The 19,759-nt window shown below is 43.1% G+C and overlaps 1 protein-coding gene across 4 annotated transcripts in view; it reads left to right on the top strand.

Annotated features, from left to right (window-relative positions):
• Positions 1–19,759, top strand: part of PPP1R13B (protein phosphatase 1 regulatory subunit 13B) — a 182,480-nt gene that overhangs the window by 69,772 nt on the left and 92,949 nt on the right. For all 4 annotated transcript variants that reach the window (XM_082275547.1, XM_082275549.1, XM_082275548.1 and 1 more), the window contains exons 3-4: positions 11,394–11,513; positions 16,246–16,307. In XM_082275547.1, the coding sequence (XP_082131673.1) occupies positions 11,394–11,513; positions 16,246–16,307 (182 nt within the window). The remainder of the gene's footprint in view (positions 1–11,393; positions 11,514–16,245; positions 16,308–19,759) is intronic.

Consider the following 19,759-nt stretch of genomic DNA (forward strand, 5'->3'; position numbering starts at 1 on the left):
ATGAAAACCTGAGAAGTGATTCATGCTGTGATTGCAGAGGAAATAGGCAGCAAACAGAACTGACACTTAAGGCCCGTACACACGTACCGATCGTCGGCATACAAACGTCGGTGGACGAAGGATCTGCCGATTGTACGTGTGTTAGTATGGTGCCTCCGACAGATGTCTGCGCACAATCCGCGGACAAAAGTCTTTCGTGCAAACATGAAAATATTTGTATGCCGACACCAGAACGGACGATTGTTCGCCTGTCAGTACACAATTCGGCCGACAGACCGCAGATTTGCAAGACTGGGCATGCTCAGAAAATAGAAAACACAGGGAAAGTTAACCATTACATGACATCACTTCTGCAGTCGGCGGACAAAATTCTTGTGCTGTCCTTGTGCTGTCTTTGCACTTTTCAGCAGACACCGACATCCCGGGGAGAAAAGAGGAACATTTGTAAGCCGACCATCGGTACGTGTGTACGGGGCTTTAGTGCTCTGGATTGCGACAAGCACACGCTATAAAGGAAAAATAAAGCTTTTTATTTTTTTCTATTTTTATTTTTTTTGTGATTTTAAATTTAAGAAACAAAAAAAAAAAGGTCTTCTAGCATGTAAAAAGGGTATCTACAGGGACATCACTTTATATTGTGGAGCTATTAAATACTACTTAGATTTTTTTTTTTTTCCTGTGTATTCATTTAAAATCAAATGCAGTTAGTTCAAGTTCCTGCCTTGGTAACTGTTTCTTGTACTGCTATTCACAGTAGTGCTTGCACTGAGACAAAAAGGGCCAGGAATTGGAATACAGGCTCGATTCCTTTGCGTTGTCAGTCTGTTTTCAATCTTATTTTATTAGAAAATAAAAGTAAACACAAGAAAAAGGGAAGACAAAAATTCTCTCCAGAACCATCTTACTTAATACCACTTTAACATGAAATACAACATGATACCAAGTATTTCATGTTCATGTTAGAAATATAGATATCAAACATTTAATATCCATCAAACATTATAGCTACACAGAGTACTTTATCTTACAAAACCTTAACCACTTAAGCCCCGGAAGATTTTATCCCCTTCCTGACCAGGCCCTATTTTGCGATTCGGCACTGCGTGACTTTGACTTTAACGGACAACGCTGCACCTAAACTAATTTGACGTCCTTTTTTTTCCCCACAAACAGAGCTTTCTTTTGGTGGTATTTGACCACCTGTGCGATTTTTTTTTTTTTTTTTTTTTTTTTTTTTTTTTTTTTTTTGATCCTGCGCTATAAACTAAAAAAGAGCGACAATTTTGCAAAACTAATATTTTCCACATTTTTTTTTTTTATTTGAAATTCCCCCAAAAAATGTAAAAATCAAAATTTTATAACATTTTTGTCCAATTTTGTTTTCTGCTACATATGTTTGGTAAAAAAAATCGCAATAAGTGTATTTTGCTTGGTTTGCGCCAAAGTTATTGCGTTTTCTAAACTAAGGTAAAGATTTTTGTCATTTTTGTTGTACTTTTTTTTTTAACGCCGTAATGGCGGCGATCTGCGTTTTTTTTTTTCGGGACTGCGACATTGTGGCGGACAGATCGGACCCTTGACTGACATTTTTGACACTTTTGGGGGTACCAGTGACATTACTACAGTAATCAGTGCTATACATATGCACTGTTACTGTAAAAATGACACTGGCAGGGAAGGGGTTAACTTTATTGGAGAAGGAGGGGTTAAGTGTGTCCCTAGGGGCGTGATTCTAACTGTGATTGGATGTGGCTTTTCATGTAACAGCAGAGATCTACGATCCTACATAGCGGGGCCGTATGATCTCTGCTGTTACACAGGGGGGAATGACAGGCGGCTTTGTTTACATTAGCCGCCTGCCTTTCTCCCTCTGTAACTGACGATCACGAGTGACCGGCAGACATCGGGTCCACCGGTCACTCGCGCGAAGGTGTCCGTGAAGGAGCAGGGGCGGGAGCGTGCCTCCGGCGGCGCACGCTCGCCCCCTATTGGCTCACAGGCGAGTGACGTACCGGTACGTCACTTTGCCTGGCCGGCAATCGGTTAATAGATTATAGTAAAACCAACTCATCATAATTATAATCCCATAACTAAATGCTCCTCTGAATATATCACTTAATCCTGATTTACAAATACGTCAAAATATCTTAGTTGGCTCAATGGCATGATGTAAAACACTCACAACCGAACAGGGGGAAAAAGAAAAAAAACCCCCAAAAATATGCACAGAAAGTGCGCACTCCGCTATGATGATATATCAGTGACCCGCGTAACAAACTCAGCTGAATCCTGAAACTCAGCCCACACGGACCAAGTATTCGCAAAAGATTCCAAATCATCAAGTTCTTGCACAAGTAAACGTTCCAAGGCTTTCATTTTATCCACCTCTATCACCCACTCCATCAGAGAAGGCACTTCTGATTGTCTCCAGTATCTAGGGATCACATTTCTCATAGCAGCCAAAAAATGGCGTAGGAGATCTAATTTAACCAACCTGAGAGGTCCCGGTATCAAGGATAACAGAGCTATCTCAGGGGAAGGAGTCATTGTGGTCTCTGTCAACCTGCAGTACAAAACAAAAACATTTTCCCATAACTTCAGGATTTGGGGGCAGTGCCACCATTTATGTAGCTTTGTGCCCCTACCTGAGGAACATCTCCAACATACCTCGGACGCTGTAGAATCTATATAATTGTCAGTCTAACACTAGGATATGTGCTAACAGGAGGGCAGGGTGTAAAAGATGACCTCATCTGTGTGCTGATGGGGTTTTCTCCTGCTAGACTACAAAACATCTCCCTTTATTTCTAGGATTTAAGAGTAGTCCCAACAGATACCTCAGGCAGGGCTGTCAATACTGCTTGATATTTCATTGCAGCAGAGGCAGCGTTGGCAGCTGACTACAGGAAGCTAAGAGCTCCCTGGATTTCTGGCAGAATTACCAGGTATTGCAGCATTTTTAACCGCTTCCATACAGAGCAGTTAGACCCCCTTCCTGCCCAGACCAATTTTCAGCTTTCAGCACTCTCACACTTTGAATGACAATTGCTCAGTCATGCTACACTATAACCAAACAAAATTTTTATCATTTTTTCACACAAATAGAGCTTTCTTTTGGTGGTATTTGATCACAACTGGGTTTTTTTTTTTTCGTGATATATGCAAAAAAAGAGCAAAAATTTGGAAATAAAAACACTTTTTTTTAGTTTCAATTATGAAATTTTGCAAAAAATAAATTTTTCTTCATACATTTGGGCCAAAATGTATACTGCTACATGTCTCTGGTAAAATTAACCCAAATTAGTGTATATTATTTAGTCTGTGTGAAAGTTATTGAGTTTAGAAGCTATGGTACCAATTACTGAAAATTGATCACACCAGATGTACTGACTGCCTATCTCCTTTCTTGAGGCCCTGAAATGTCAGGACAGTACAAATACCAACCAAATGACCCCTTTTTGTAAAGTAGACAGTCCAAGGTATTTAGTAAGAGGCATGGTGAGTTTTTTGAAGTTGCAATTTTTTCCCACAATACTTGGGAAAATGAAGAAAAAAATTTTTTTTTCTTTTTTTTCCCACAAAGTTGTCAATTTATAAGCTATTTCTAACACATAGCATGTACACAGCAAAAATTACACCCAAAAATACATTCTGCTACTCCTTCTGAGTATGGCGATACCACATGTGTGAGACTTTTACACAGCCTGGCCACAAAAAGAGACTCCACGTCCAAGAAGCACATTCAGGCGTTCTAGGAGCATAAATACACATAAAACTTTCTTACTACCTATCACACTTTTCAAGGCCCTAGAGCACCAATACAATGGAAAAGTCCACAAAATGACCCCATTTTGGAAAGCAAACACTCCAACGTATATTCTATGAGGCATTATGGGTCCTTTGAACATATCATTTTTTTCCACAGGTTTTTGGAAAATGTGGGAAAAAAATGAAAACTTTTTTTTTTTTTACACAAAGTTGTCAATTTATAGGATATTCCTAACACATAGCATGTACACAGCAAAAATGACACCCCAAAATACATTCTGCCACTCCTCCTGAGTATGGCAATACCACATGTGTGAGACTTTTTCACAGCCTAGCCATATAGAGGGGCCGAACATCCAAGGAGCATCATCATGCATCCTAGCCACTTGCCTAGGCCTATTTTTGACATTTGGTGTTTACAAGCTAAAATCAGTTGTTTTGCTAGAAAACTGCTTAGAACCCCCAAACATTATATATTTTTTTTTAGCAGAGACCCTAGAGAATAAAATGGAGATTATTGCACTATTTTTTATCACACCGTATTTGCGTAGCGGTCTTCCAAACGCAGTTTTTTTGGAAAAAATTCACTTTTTTTAATTAAAAAATAAGAAACCAGTAAAGTTAGCCCAATTTTTTTCCATAATGTGAAAGATAATGTTACGCCGAGTAAATAGATACCCAACATGTCATGTTTCAAAATTGCGCACGCTCACGGAATGGTGACAAACTTTGGTACTTAAAAATCCCCATAGGCGACAATTTAAAAATTTCTACAGGTTGCCATCTTTGAGTTACAGAGGAGGTCTAGGGCTCAAATTATTCCCCTTGCTCTAACGATCGCGGCGATACCTCACATGTGTGGTTTGAACACCGTTTACATATGTGGGCGGGGTTTCTGTATGCATTCGCTTCTGCGCGCGAGCTAACGGGGACAGGGCGCTTTAATTTTTTTTTTTTTTTTTTTTACTATTTATTTTATTTATTATTTTTTATTTTTACACCGTTTAAAAAAAAAAAAAAAAAATTGATCATTTTTATTTCTATTAAAAGAAATGTAAAAAGTCCTCAGATCTCACAAGTACACTAAAAGATAGAAAAAAAAATAAAAATAATTATAATATAAAATGAAAAAAAAAAAAAAAAAGGACCTTTACACCGGTTGCTAGGCAACAACATTTTCCGTAGCTCCGGTCCTCCAAGACCATAGAGTCAAGTGAGGGCAAGCTTGCCCTCACTCGACATCCTGTCTGTGAGGATTCGGGACCGGATCGTTTTCCCCGCTGTCGGCGGGTCCGGTAAGCGGGGAAAAGGACCGGAACGCGTCGGGAGGGGGGGGGGGCGCCTCTTCCGCCATCCCGGAAGGGTGATCCCACGGCGAATCCGCCGCTGGGACCACCCTTATCGGAAAGCCAACCGTCCACCGTTTAAAAAAATACCAGGGTTATGGCAGCTATCTGCTGCCATAACACCGGTATTTAGGTTTAAACGGACGACGTATATAAACCTTTTTGGACTTGGACATGGTGGCTGTATGAAGGGTGACAGGTACTCGGGTACTTTGTTGGGCAGGTGACAGGTACTCTGGTACTGATGAGCAGGTGGCAGGTACTCGGGTACTCCGATAGGCAGGTGACAGGTACTCGGGTACTCTGATGGGCAGGTGACAGGCAGGTGATAGGTACTGATGAGTAGTACTCACTGACAGGTGATAGGTGATACTGTACTGATGGGTACTGATGATCAGTACTGATACGTGATAGGTACTGATGAGTACTGATGAGTAGTGATGGGTACTGATGAGCAGGCGGCAAGTACTTGGGTACTTCAGGCGTCAGGTACTCTGATGAGCAGGTGGAAGGTACTCGGGTACTCTAATGGGTAGGTGACAGGTACTCAGGTACTCTGATGACGGGTACTCCGTTGACAGGTACTCAAAGTACCCGAGTACCTGTCATCAGAGTACCCGAGTACCTGTCATCAGAGTACCCGAGTACCTGTCATCAGAGTACCCGAGTACCCGTCATCAGAGTACCCGAGTACCCGTCATCAGAGTACCCGAGTACCCGTCATCAGAGTACCCGAGTACCCGTCATCAGAGTACCCGAGTACCCGTCATCAGAGTACCCGAGTACCCGTCATCAGAGTACCCGAGTACCCGTCATCAGAGTACCCGAGTACCCGTCATCAGAGTACCCGAGTACCCGTCATCAGAGTACCCGAGTACCCGTCATCAGAGTACCCGAGTACCCGAGTACCCGTCATCAGAGTACCCGAGTACCCGAGTACCTGTCACCAGCCCATCAGAGTACCCGAGTACCCGTCATCAGCCCATCAGAGTACCCGAGTACCTGTCATCTGAGTACCTGATGACAGGTACTCGGGTACTTTGATGGGCTAGTGACATGTGCTCTTTATTGGGGGGGGGGGGCAATCAGTGTGGTTGGGGTGCACTGTAGTTGGTAACTAGCTGTTACCACACTCTCTTCCTCACACAGGATCAGTGTGTGAGGAGGAGAACACGGTGACAGCTAGTTACCGTGTTCTCTGTTGACATTTGTGACCGGCTGTGATTGGACACAGCCGGTCACGTGGTAAAGAGCCAATTTCATTGGCTCTTTACCTAGATCGGGGATCGACTCTGTCCGAGGGACGAGCCTCGTCCCCGATCGCTGCTCTGCGCGCCCCCGGGGGCGCGCATTGCAGAGAGAACGAGCGGCTCGTGCTGGAGCCGCTCATGTGATCGGCTGTGATTGACACAGCCGATCACGTGGTAAACAGCCAATTTCTATTGGCTGTTTACCTTGATCAGTGATGGGCTATGTCCGAGGGACGAGCCTCATCCCTGATCGCGCCGCTGCGCGCCGCCGGGGGCGCGCAGTAGCAGCTAGAACGGGCCGACGTCATATGACGGCGGCCCGGATCTAGACAACCACTTTGCCGACGTCATTTTACATGACTCGGTAAGGAAGTGGTTAAAAAGATAAAATTTACATGTTCTTTGCAGGGTTGTACTGCATCTGTTTATTTTGCCCAGGTATTCACTTTTTAACCACTTAAGCCCCGGAGGATTTGGCTGCTAAACGACCAGGGGGTATTTTGCGATTCGGCACTGCGTGACTTTAACGGACAATTGCGCGGTCGTGCGACGCTGTATCTAAACGAATTTGCCGTCCTTTTTTCCCACAAACAGAGCTTTCTTTTGGTGGTATTTGATTACCTGTGCGATTTTTTGATCATGCGCTATAAACAAAAAAAGAGCGTCAATTTTGCAAAAATAACAATATTTTTTACATTTTTTTTATATGAAATTACCCCCCAAAAAAATGTAAAAATCAAAATTTTTTAACATTTTCGGCCAATTTGTTTTATGCTACCTGTGTTTGGTAAAAAAAAATCGCAAAAAGCATATTTTGATTGGTTTGCGCAAAAGTTATCGTGTTTACTAACAAAGGGAAAGATTTTTGTTGTTTTTTTTTTTTTTCACGCGTAATGGCGGCGATCTGCGATTTTTTTTTTTTTTTGCAGTACTGCGACATTGCGGCGGACAGATCGGACCCTTGACTGACATTTTTGACACTTTTGGGGTTACCAGTGACAATTCTACAGTAATCAGTGCTATACATATGCACTGTTACTGTAAAAATACACTGGCAGTGAAGGGGTTAACTTTTTTTGAAAGGGAGGGGCTATGTGTGTCCCTAGGGGCATGCTTTCTACTGTGATTGGCTGTGGCTTCAGATGTATGAAGAGTGATCAACGGTTCTACATAGTAGAACCGTATGATCATCCTTCATACACAGGGGAGAATGACAGGCAGCTTGTTTACACAAGCCGCCTGACTTTCTCCCTCTCCCCCGCCGATCGCAGAGTGACGCCGGTCACACGCGTGGGGGGGTCCGTGACCACGCGGGAGCGCGCCTCCGGAGGCGCGTGCTCGCTCCCTAGACCCTCACAAGCTAGTGACGTAGCCCTACGTCACTTTGCCTGTGAGGGGCTGACTGCCGACGTAGATCGGCGTTAGGCAGTCGGCAAGTGGTTAAAGCAGAGTTCCGGCCCCAAAATCAACATAGTTGATTTTGGGCCATCCGCTTTCTTCTAGGTCACCTGAAAAAGAAATGGGTAATTACGATTTTTTTTTTTTTTACTTACCTTGTAATTGCAGAAAAATATACTCGCCTTTCTTCCACTTCCTCCCTCGGCGGCCGCGGCCCGCGCCGTCACTTCCGCTTTCCAATGATTCCTGGGAGTTGAACGTCATCGCTACCAGGAATCAATGCGCCTGCACCGGCCCCGACGTCGGTTCCGGTGCAGGCGCGTCATACCTTGCTAAACTGCTTCTGGGCATGCCCAGAAGCTGTGCAGGGATGACGCTGCAGCCCCGGAAGGGAAGGCGGGGCCGGCGCATTGCATCATGGGACGGAAGAGGACGCAGAAGAGGATCGCGCTGGCTTCAAGCTGCCCACACTTGAGATGGCAGCGCTGGAGAAGAAATTTTCAAGGTAATTTCTTCAAAAAGGTAAGTGCGAACCAGGACAGATCAGAGGCTATCCATTGTGGAATGTACTAGTCCTGACTGTCCCGGGGGTATTTTCATTGAAATTTTTTTTGGTGGCTTTTTCCGCTTTAACTCTTGTTTTCTTTAGCAAACAGTGTTCCATACTCTTGATTGTGAACATTAGGCGTATTGTTCTGTTACAGGATGAGACTGGTCCTTCTGGGTATTATTTAGATCTTCTCACCTGCCTTCCTGTCCTCCTCCGGGATATTCACACCACTCTGTACCAGCAGATAAAAGCTTTTCTCCTTTTATGATGGTTCCAATCTGTCCTTGTCTTCCTCCCCACATTGTTATCTCATACTTGAATATAAGGAATGGAATGTCTTCATAAGAAAATACTTGTCAACGTAGGTAATGTTTTTAGAAAACCTTAAAGGGACACTCAGTCCTAAGCACGGCTCAGTAACATTTTCTGTGTTTTTAATAGGTTAAAGTTTCAGTAAAATAACAATCAGGATATATTTTATTTAAGGGAAGATTGGGAGATTGCTGTCTATGTAGGATATGTTTCTGGTATTGCTGTTTTGTATAAGCGAAGTCTGATTACATAGAGTATTTGTATATCCCATCCTGGCTTCCACTACTGCTTCCTTCCGAGCAAAGGCATAGATCAGAAAGCCTCAGTGACCACGCCTGCCAGGTGCTGCAAACACTGTTTGATTTTGCGAGACAGACAGATCACACAACTTTTTTGATCCACCATGTAGGTTTATTGCTGGGGCCGGTTCACACTAGGAATCGCACAGGAACACGTAATGCATGCTATTCAATTCAGTGCTATTTTAGCTCCTTTATTTTGAATGGGCTCAAATTGCACTGCACCAAAACAGTTCATGCGCTACTTTGGGAAGCACACTTCTACTGGATCACATGGTACTTCTGTACCATGAGATCTGGTGCAGGCAAATTAACTGCAACCTGCATTTGGGATGTCGCTAAAGTGCTACTAAACCCACAACAGTAAAATCAGTCTGAATGTGCAGTAAAGCATGCTTTTTAAACTCACTGTGGAACTTAAGGGGTTAAGCCTCTGCATTTTGTAAAAGGGCTCTTTGATCCTGTATGCACAGATTCTCCCTTTCTTGCATTGCCCCCAAAACTTTTCTAGATAGGAGAGAGTAAATGGAGTCGGGCTGCACATACTCAGTTTGGTGTGTATTGCTAGAGCATTTTTTTTTTCTTGGGAGAGTGCATGTGAGGCAGGGCCAATCACCACTGCCCAGACAGAGGGTCAGGGGTCCTGGACAGCCAGTGCAGTATGAAAATTCCTCCTACAAGCTTTAACCAGGCACTGATAGAAGTTGCGAGACTGCTATATACTGCTGTTAAAAAAAAAGGTATTTAGAAGTTTATATTTCCTTAAATAAATGCATTTTTATGCTCGGTGTACTGTGGTAGACCAGATATAGTGAATGCAGGCTCCTGGATTCAGTAACACGGTAACATTTATACCAGCTGCAGATTGTTTGGAACATGGTGTGGGAAGCCTGCACCGAGTTCTGGTATGAACGGGGCCTTAAAATGGATTTGAACTCAAAGTAAAGACTTTGCATGTTATAAGGAATATGTTCCTTTTGACTGAGCAGTTCCTTTTAGGAGTTCTTTCTGAAACATAGCAGTGCGTTTCCTGGTATGTGAGTGTGTCTAGGCACTTCTGTACCTACAGCCTTATATAGCAGCTGTATATGTACAGTGTGGGAGCTAAGGCTTTACTGCCTCTGACTTCTAATTTCAGGAGGTCTCTCGTGGAGTGAGATTTGGTGGTGTCATTATTAGGCTGCTCCCTGGTCCTCTTGCTGGAGGCTTTGACATGAGGAACCAAGATGGCCACCTTCATACCAAAACACTGTTAGAACAAGGCACGGTTAGTCTGTAATGGTGGAAAGGTCAGCAGCAGGGAGACCACAGGGACTACTGGTGACCAGTGCTTTGCCCTCTGCCGGATTCCAGTTTGATACCTCTTTATGTGGGAGTAAGGAACACTTGCCAGGTGGTATTTATGAAGCCCACAAGAACCAGAACTCTGCTTTACCTATAGCTTAAAACTTGATAAAGCAAATTGAAACACATTGTCAACACATTGTCAAATGTCTGAAGTCTTTTGAAAATCTGGCTTCATGGATTTTAATCAGTATAACTGATAAAGCTTGTTGTAACTTGCAGTGATTACCTACTTGGGGGACCACCAGGTACATTGAGGCATCTGTAAGATTGGTCAAAATTAAGCCTAGAACACACGATCAGAAATTCAGATGAAAAATACCGCTTTCTAAGCAATCGTACGATAATCTTATTGTTGGTACACAGTTTTCGAGAGCCAATCAAGACAGTTCTTCTGAAATTATCCGAAGGGACAAGTACCAAAGTTTTTCCCGTAAGATACCAGATAACACGGTTTTTGTTTAATCGGAGTATTTGTCCAAAAAAAATGGAAGACGAAGACTATGCATGTTCGAAAAATAAGTGAAAGAATACATTGAAAGAATGAGTAACCTCTTAATTTTTGATATGAGAATAGCATGCAAAAAAACAGGCAATCATTTGTTCGATATGCTTATCTTGTGTATGAGGTTTTAGACGCTCTTTCTCAAGCCTTGTAATTGTGCTTGATTTAGTCATTAAACCTGTTTAAATACTATGTAATTGGAAAGTTTTTGGGATACGATAAAACACACTTTTTCAAAATGGACAAAAATACTCAAACATTTGTAGAGAGTTTAACAATCCAGAACCAGAAGGTTAAAAACCAAAAAAAAATAAAAACATGTTGCCTTTAAGTATACTTCACAGTGAATAAAAACCCTAATTTATATGTATTCTTAAAAAAAGTCCCTCACCCTTCCACCTTTTGGATTTGTTGCTCCTAGCTCCCGTGGAACTTGCTATCTCTCTCCAGTTTACTTCAATTTATTATTTCCACTTACCTAGTGGGCAAAAAGCAACCTACAAGTACTTTGTCTAGGCTTTTAGAGTGACCTAAAGTAGAAGAAAATCCAAACTAGATCTATTCTTAAAAATGCTGGACTGGAGCTTATTTGTAACCCTTTTCCTTCTTATTTTTTTACAGAACGACCCCTGCCCTTTGATCATCTGATGTTTGATCACTTGCAGAAGTGGGGCCCACGCAGAGAAGAGGTGAAGTTCTTTCTGCGTCATGAGGAATTCCCAGCGGAGGGCAATGATCAGAGTAAGTATGAACTTAGTTGGGACAGCGGTGTTAAGGTGTCTAACTTATATCATGTCACAGTTTGTAACTAGACCAGCCTTACTCTTCCAGGGTTCCTCCAGAGGTTGGTAGAGGTTCCCTTAGAAATAAGCAATTTTTGCCTCTGAGATTAGTAGCCACTGACGCCAATGGTTACCACTGTCTAGCTAGCTGTAAGGACGACATTCTTTCCACTGTTGGGGTCCTTCTCCCAATTCTCATAAATGTTAGGGGGGGGATCCTGCTCCAGTCATCACCGAAGTAAGGGCACTCTTCTCTGACCCGCAGTGTAAGGGGACACTTTTTGACGTACCACAATTTTGAGGAAACTACACTACTTTATTTTCATTAATAAGTAAATTGGTATTAAAATGATATAATCTAGTATCAAATTATTATTTTTATTAACTGAAAATATCTTTGTTATACCTAAATTGACACCAAGGGCTTCGCTATGTGCCACATTCTTTGTTCATGTCAACGTACTGTGAGCTTTCGCAATAGTAATTGTTATCAGGGGTTCCTTGAGACTCAAAGTATTTTAAGGGTTCCTCTAGGTGTTAAAAAGGTTGCATTGATTTAGGCTCCATTCACATGTAGGCATTTTGGGGGCGTTTTTCTGCTCTAGGATCAGCTCTCAACAAGCCCAACAAGACAAATCCTATTAATTTCAATGGCCCCTGTTCACATCTGAGCGTTTTGACGCCGTGAGCAAAATGCCCAACGCTCAAAGTACATGAGCTTCTTTTTGGGCAGATTACAGGCGTTTTCCATTGGTCTCTAGTCGATCTAAAAATGCCTGCACAGAAAACGCCTGAAAAAACGCCCATAAAAACGCCTGTAATAGCAACGCCAAGACGTAGCCTTAATGAGTTTACGTTTTGTACCCAAATTCCTTCCCCTTCTTGATGAAAAAAAAAACCAATAGCTAAGTAAGGCTCGGTTTCCACTAGTGCGACTTGCTGTGCGACTTGACACATGTCAAGTCGCACAGCAAGTCAAAAGCCATTGATTTCTATCTGGCCCGTTTCCACTGCCGCGACTTGAGTTGCAGCGACTTCAAAAGTAGTTCGTGCACTACTTTTGAGCCGTCTTCAGTGCGACTTCCCTCTATAATGAGGGACAAGTCTCACTGAAAGCCGCAAACAACTTTAGCTACGAAGTCGCGCTAGAAGTAGCACGACTTCGTAGCCGCACTAGTGGAAACCGAGCCTAAAGGCAACAAAACAACTATTCTTCTTCTGTCCTGAGATAAACAAAAGGAAATCAAAAAGCTTTCAACTAAGATGACACTGTCAAACAAAATGTAGAACGTCCTCCTCATTATCCCAAATCTAGAACATTTGGGTTTAATCCTCATCTATGACTTCTTTTGAATGTGTTGCACAGTGTAGCTCACTGTGCATTACCGACACTTTTTGGCGACATCCATGAGCAAAACTTTTTTTCTTTCTGCTCTGGCAATCATTTTTCATGTATTAACTGTTTAATTATTAAAAAAAAGGAAATAAAGTTTAATGGTTTAAACAAACAAAAAAGTATAAAATTCACCCAAATTATTAGGTCTTTTTTTTGATCATGGGCTATATTTTTTTAAGTTATTTATTGGTAATTTTAAATAGGAAGACCATCATTTTTTATTTTACTTATTTTTTTGTGGTGTGGGGGTGGGGAGTGAGTTTTTTTCCCTGTTTCCTATAAAGCCAGACTGTTTCCAGGCAGTAAGAGTGGTAGCGTCAGATTAGCGCAGGGTAGGAATGTGAGCTGTTTTTGTTTTGTGGTCTGGCGGAATGCCATCTCACTTTATATTCATGACACTTTAAAGCTAGATGTATAGCAGGACTCGTGCCAAGGCACTCGGTCCTTGTGGCACGCTTAAGCTTAGCAGTTTGTCTTGCTGCAGGCAGGGGTTATGTCTGTTTATTTAAATCGGGTCATTGATATACTGCCTTAATGGTACTAAATCCTGTAAGTTGAGAGTCTTTCTTTTTTAAGAAATTATTTTAAACGGTTGATGCATGCTGGAGACAAAGGTAACAGCAGACACTTTTACGAATGAAAAATTTAGGCTGTATCACAGGAAACTATCTATAGGTCTTTAATTGTGAAAAAGGCAGTCTTTTTTGTTGTTTTTTTAGTATATTTGTTTAGTTCAGTATTTCTAGTTAAAGCTGAACACTGGAATTTTTGTAAAATAATTTCCTTGTAGTGGCCCTATCCTACGCACAGTTGGCTGAGTTATCTCTTTGCCTGTAGTTTTCTGTTTTATAAAATGCTTCTGGACACAACCTCATATTCAAAACCAGTCAAATTATGGGAGTGACTGTATTGACTACTGAGAACTGGGGTAATCAATACCGATCTGATTGGTGTCTGGCACTGTTTCCTTTGCCTCTGTATGTTGATTAAAGAATATCTAAACCCAACAACAAAAATACAGTATATATTTCAGCTTGCTAATTATTAGATGAGGTGGCTGCATAAACTTTTTTTTTTTTTTCTTTCTTTTTTTTTTTTCTTTTTTTTCCCTATATTTTCACCTAGTGATCCTTCTAGTAATATGCTTCTTGTCCTGTCCAGGAAATTATCAGTTCATTTTGATTTCTGGCAGGATCAACCGGTATTATTTTTTGCACTTCTCAAACAGATCTGCTATGTATATTTAACAGATCTAAAAAAAATAAAAAATTAAAAATTTCCGGTTTTTATTTTCGATTTGAACAGAGAAGCTAAAGCTTCAGAGAAGCCATTGCACTTTATGCACTATTGAAATAAACTGATTTTTCCAGAAGCCCCAGTAACGTTTATACATGTTTGGCTGTGTCCAATGGTCCAGTCCTTTTGTAAAGTTTTCTGGGTGTATAAAATAATAGTATACATTGATATCTGTACCACTAATGGTGGATGTCTGTGTACTTGGTCTAGTCCACTTATTGGCCATGTCTAGAGCAATAAGAACGCTGATAGGTTTACTGCTATTTTATTCCTGCAAGGCCATCTTGGTCAAATTAGAGTCCTCGAAGGCACCTACGCTTGACTTCTGGAAAACTCTGGTCAGTTCAGCAGTATTTCTCTATAAATACACTTATGAATCTAGGGGTTGCGGCAGGAAATTCTCCAAAATTGGGGATATCTGGTTTGACTCTTCTGTAGTGACTCCTTCTGGGGATGCTTCAATATGATTTTTCCATCTCCTTACTTCTATTCTTTTGAGAAACACCTGAATGGTGGAGGAGGTTTGATCAATGTTATCCTTGGTCATGTATATGCCGATGAGCTATATCCAAACCCATACCTTGGTTGCCAAGTGAATAGATGCGCTAAGCGCTGTTTTTGTGGGGGTTTTTTTTCTTAGGCTTTTTGTGTGTGTACCGTATAAACCTGGGTATGGCGAATATCCTCAGTTTTTGTATTTTAAATTTCAAATGCTGGATAAAAAGAATTTTCAAACAATAAAAGAAATGGTCTGATTGAACGCACAAAAAAGATATTGGCTGGTACTGAAAACTTGATAGCTCCTAAAGTCCTTGGAAAGGAAACTTAAAGCGAAGTTCCACCCTCAAATATAACTTTCCCCATCCGCTTGCTCTAAATTACCTGAAAAATAATTGGATTATTAAAAATTTTTTCACTTCATTTTTGATTCACTTACCTTGTTTTTAAAGAAAATATACTTACCTTCCTTCCTCTTCCTCCGTCTGCGGACACTGCCGCCGCCATCACTTCCTGCTTGCATTGACTCCTGGGAGATAAGCGTCATCGATCCCAGGAGTCAATGCGCCTGCAGCGGCCTTGCTCGTCACTTCCGGGGCAGGTGCGTCATTCCCTGCAAAACAGCTTCTGGGAAGCTGTGCAGGGATGACGCGCCTGCCCCGGAAGTGACGAGCAGGGCATTCTGTGACTCCGACGTCACCGAAGGGGATGTTCTGGCTTCAGCTGCCCACACCTGAGATGGCAGCTCTGGACAAGACATTTTCAAGGTAAGTATTTCTTCTTACAGGTAAGTGAAACAGGGGACAGTTCAGAGGCGATCGTTGCTTAAATGCACTGCCCTGACTGTCCCGGGGGTATTTTTATCTTAAAAAAAAAAAATTCAGGCTGGAACTCCAGCCATTCCAATCACTTTAAAGCGAAGTTTTTTTTTTTTTTTTTTTTTTTTTACCTTTATGCAATCTATGCATGACAGTGAAAAAAACCTTTTGTGTGCTGATACCCCCAGCCCCTAATACTCACCTGAGCCCCCTCTTGATCCAGCGATGTGCACGAGAGACTCGGCTGTTCTGGAACGACTTTGCCATTGGCTCTCTCTGCTGTCAATCACAGCCAGTGAGTCATTGAGGAAGGGGGGGGGGGTCAGTGCCGAAACTATGACTCTGTGTGTCTTGTGGACACATAGAGCTAGGCTTGGGAGCGAGCATGCACCAGTGCCCCCCACAGCAAGCGGCTTGCTATTGGGAACACCAGTCAGGGGGGGGGGGAGCCAGGAGTTCCTGCAGGGGTCCTGAGAAGCGGAGGATCAAGGATACTCTGTGCAAAACTATTGCACAGAGCAGGTAAGTATAACGTGTTTATTTTTTTAAGTCTTAACCTTTAATGTCACTTTAAGAAAATTACATTTAGGCATCATTAAGTCTCTGTCACATTGTCTGCCTGACAGGAGCACTTTAGTACGTTTATACATCAAATGACAATGAATGTTATGTTTCTTTTTTAGCGGCCCGTCAAGCCCCAAACCAGAGAAATAGTCTGACCGGTGAAAAACGTCTTGAAAATGGGGTATGTACATTCAGCATATACAATAATTCTATTGATATGGTCATTTATTTTCTTGTTTACCATCAGATTCAGAGCGCGTGTAAGTGTTTTTAAAAGTAGTTGCTGGAAAAAAGGGTCAGTCCACACAAAGATCATAAAGAAGGTTATAATAATTTTTTTAGATTTCTTTGGGACTTTGTACAGTGGCAACTAAGACCAGTAACCTAAATCAACCCATTGGCATTGGGCTAGGTTCACACTTGACTTTGTGTTTCTTCAAGCAGATGTTTATATGCTCATTTGTACTTGCATTTTTTAAGCGTAAGTATTTTTGTTTTAGCCAATGGAAAACTACTAGATGAAGGAAAGAATGTTTTCACACATTGTTATGGTGCTCCTGTTTGAAGTGAATAGAGGCCTAAAAGCTGCAAGCTTTAAGCCATGCAACACTGAGGTGTGAACAGGCACCATTAAATACAATGGGAATCTTGATGTTTAGCATTGAACAGCAACAGGGAAACGTGCCTACAAACTGGTGTGAACTGGGGCCTTACACTGCAGACTTTTCCTGGGCGGTCATACAGTGCCCTACAACAAGACCCCTGTCTTGTCTTTGAAAAGCCTCATAACACATTAGTACAATGTATTCAAAATGACATCTCATTTCCATGTGGTGGGATTTGTAAACACAGGAATTTTGTTGGTTTATCTACAAGGTTTTGTTTCAACTCAGTGTTATTTAAACAGGGCTTGACAAATCCCAGGTGCCAGGTCGCAATTGCAACTAGAAATTGCCTTCTGGCGCCTTGGCCTGTCAGCCTATTCACTTGTTAGCACCAGGCACGAGTAATTCCTAAAGCCACTGTCCCTCAGCCTATCGCATGCCAGCACCATGAATGTCACGCCCATTATTTCTCCGCCCACAGGTCACAAGGGCGGAATTTCTTCTTCTCTTATTACTGTTTTTGCTGGCCGGCCCCCACCCCCCTTTTTTTTTTTTTTTTCTCTGGGAGGGCTCGGTCAGACCTCAGTTCGGGGTGCAGTTAGCAAGGCTGTTTGGTTCCGGAACCAGACTTACAGCCCGTCACTCTGACAAGCGGGGACAGAAAGGGGGGTACTGAGAAGATGCAGGAAGAGAGCGGAGCGAGACAGCCAACATCTACCGGTACAGTGACTTGTCTCCTGTATAGAGTGCGGTAGAGGCACACACACACACACACACACACACACACACACACACACACACACACACACACACACACACACACACACACACACACGTAGCCATTCAGTGCAGGTCTCCTGTGTGAGGTGAGGATAGCCTAGCTCAGCCCCCAGTGTATGCGGTGCAGGGAGCTCCTTCCTTCAGTCTCTGCCTTGTAGTACTGCATGTATTCAGGGCGGAGCCCTCTGCTTATCTCTCCCATCCTCTGCTGGGGCCCATTCACACCATGCAACTGCAGAGGTCTGGGCAGACAGTGTACAATACTCAGGGGCCCTAGCTGCTTCAGTATTCCCCCCCCCCCCCCAAAAAAAAAAAAAAAAACTGTACTGACAAAATATGCTGTAGGCGGGTCTAAGTAGGAACCCTTGAACTTATGTGTAAAGGATCATCCCCTCGACCCCCCATGGTGAGCGCGGGGTTTAGCGGAGCCCCCCCATGGTGAGCGTGGGGGATCAGCGGAGCCCCCCCATGGTGAGCGTGGGGGATCAGCGGAGCCCCCCCATGGTGAGCGTGGGGGATCAGCGGAGCCCCCATGGTGAGCGTGGGGGATCAGCGGAGCCCCCTTGGTGAGCGTGGGGGATCAGCGGAGCCCCCTTGGTGAGCGTGGGGGATCAGCGGAGCCCCCTTGGTGAGCGTGGGGGATCAGCGGAGCCCCCTTGGTGAGCGTGGGGGATCAGCGGAGCCCCCATGGTGAGCGCAGGGATCAGCGGAGCACCCCCCCGGTGAGCGCGGGGATCAGCGGATAACGCCCAAACCCCCCCCCCCCCGGTGAGCGCGGGGATCAGCGGATAACGCCACCCCCCCGGTGAGAGCATGGTGATCAGTAGAGCCCCCCCCCCCCATGGTGAGCGTGGCGATCAGCGGAGCCCCCCCCCCATGGTGAGCGCTGGGATCACCCCCTATGACAGGGCTCGACAAATACTGTAAGCTGATTCTTAACTTTAACTGGCTCCTAGATTCAAAGAAAGTTTGTCATGCCCGGATTTAAAGGGTACTTGTCCCCTGCTGGCAGTGGAAATAGTTTTTTGCTCATGCTAACTATTGACACTTTGGACTTTTAAAAGGAAAATCCCAGGGAATGGCGGAACACCAGAGAAAATCTAGGAAGGGATATATTTTTATCCACAGCAATCAAAATGTGTGGCTGCTATTGCCATGATGCTTTCATATTCATTTACTCAGAGATCAAGGAATAGAAAACACTGGTTTGTTCATTTTGTGATGTAGTCACAACATTTTTATGTTGATATCATAGAATACTTAAAACTGCAAACCAAGTGTCTAGACTGAGAGTCTATGGAATACCACGTTGGGTTAGCTTTCTCTGTCGTGAGTCCAATTGAACAGGTTCTACTTTTTCAGTGTAGACTTGATTTAGCTACGTTCTCATGTGGATCACATCCTGGTAGTGTTAGTCTGGTATTTAAAGTCATTGCACATATGCTACACAGGACACTTTATTTGAGGTTATAAACGGCATATGTGTTTGTGCAGTACATAACTAGGTGCAGTAAATCATTTTCTATGAGTCTTGCCCTTTGTTATTTTTAGGTAGAATCTGACACATGCAAAAGTAGAGAATGGTGACCCTCTGGTGGTTTTTTTTTTTTCCATTTTTTTTTTTTTAACTATTAAAGCAGATCATTGCTGAAATCCACCCATCTTGGTCTTCCAGCTGACTTAAAATGCATACATGGAAACTGAATTTCCTACAATGCTTTTATTTTACAGCAGAAACGACTGCTCTGTGCTCCCCTTAGTGCAGGTCACATGACCAAATGTCTTTACTTTGGTCACCTGTTTTCTGCAGACAGGAATTTCAACAAGTTTTAAAAAAAATAAAGTCAACTACAAATACTGTAGCTGTTGACTTTGACGAATCAGTCCATAGATTCTCATGCTGTCTTTCCGCAGCCAGTTCTTCTCAAGGCTGCAGGTCCCTGGTGTCCCCATACTGGATTTAGGAGCTGGCTTTGACTTCCTGATAAATAACAGCTGGCTCCCCACTGTGCATGTGTGAGATCCCACAGAGCATGGAGACTGGTCCTGCAGCCATTGGGGTGCCATTCATCTAGGACACACACAGGAGCAGGCTGTTTGAGGCTTCTGCACTTTCACTGTTTCTGTCTTAGATATGTTGGGGTTGATGTGCAGCTTTTTAGACGTGACCTTGTACCTGTCCTTGTTTTGAGCCCCCCCATATGGGCATTTGGGATGTGCTCTCCTCCTGCTGCTATGATGGATGCCA

Source organism: Pelophylax lessonae (genome assembly GCF_965119305.1).
Source record: "Pelophylax lessonae genome assembly, chromosome: 13".
NCBI classification, from domain to species: Eukaryota; Metazoa; Chordata; class Amphibia; order Anura; family Ranidae; genus Pelophylax; species Pelophylax lessonae.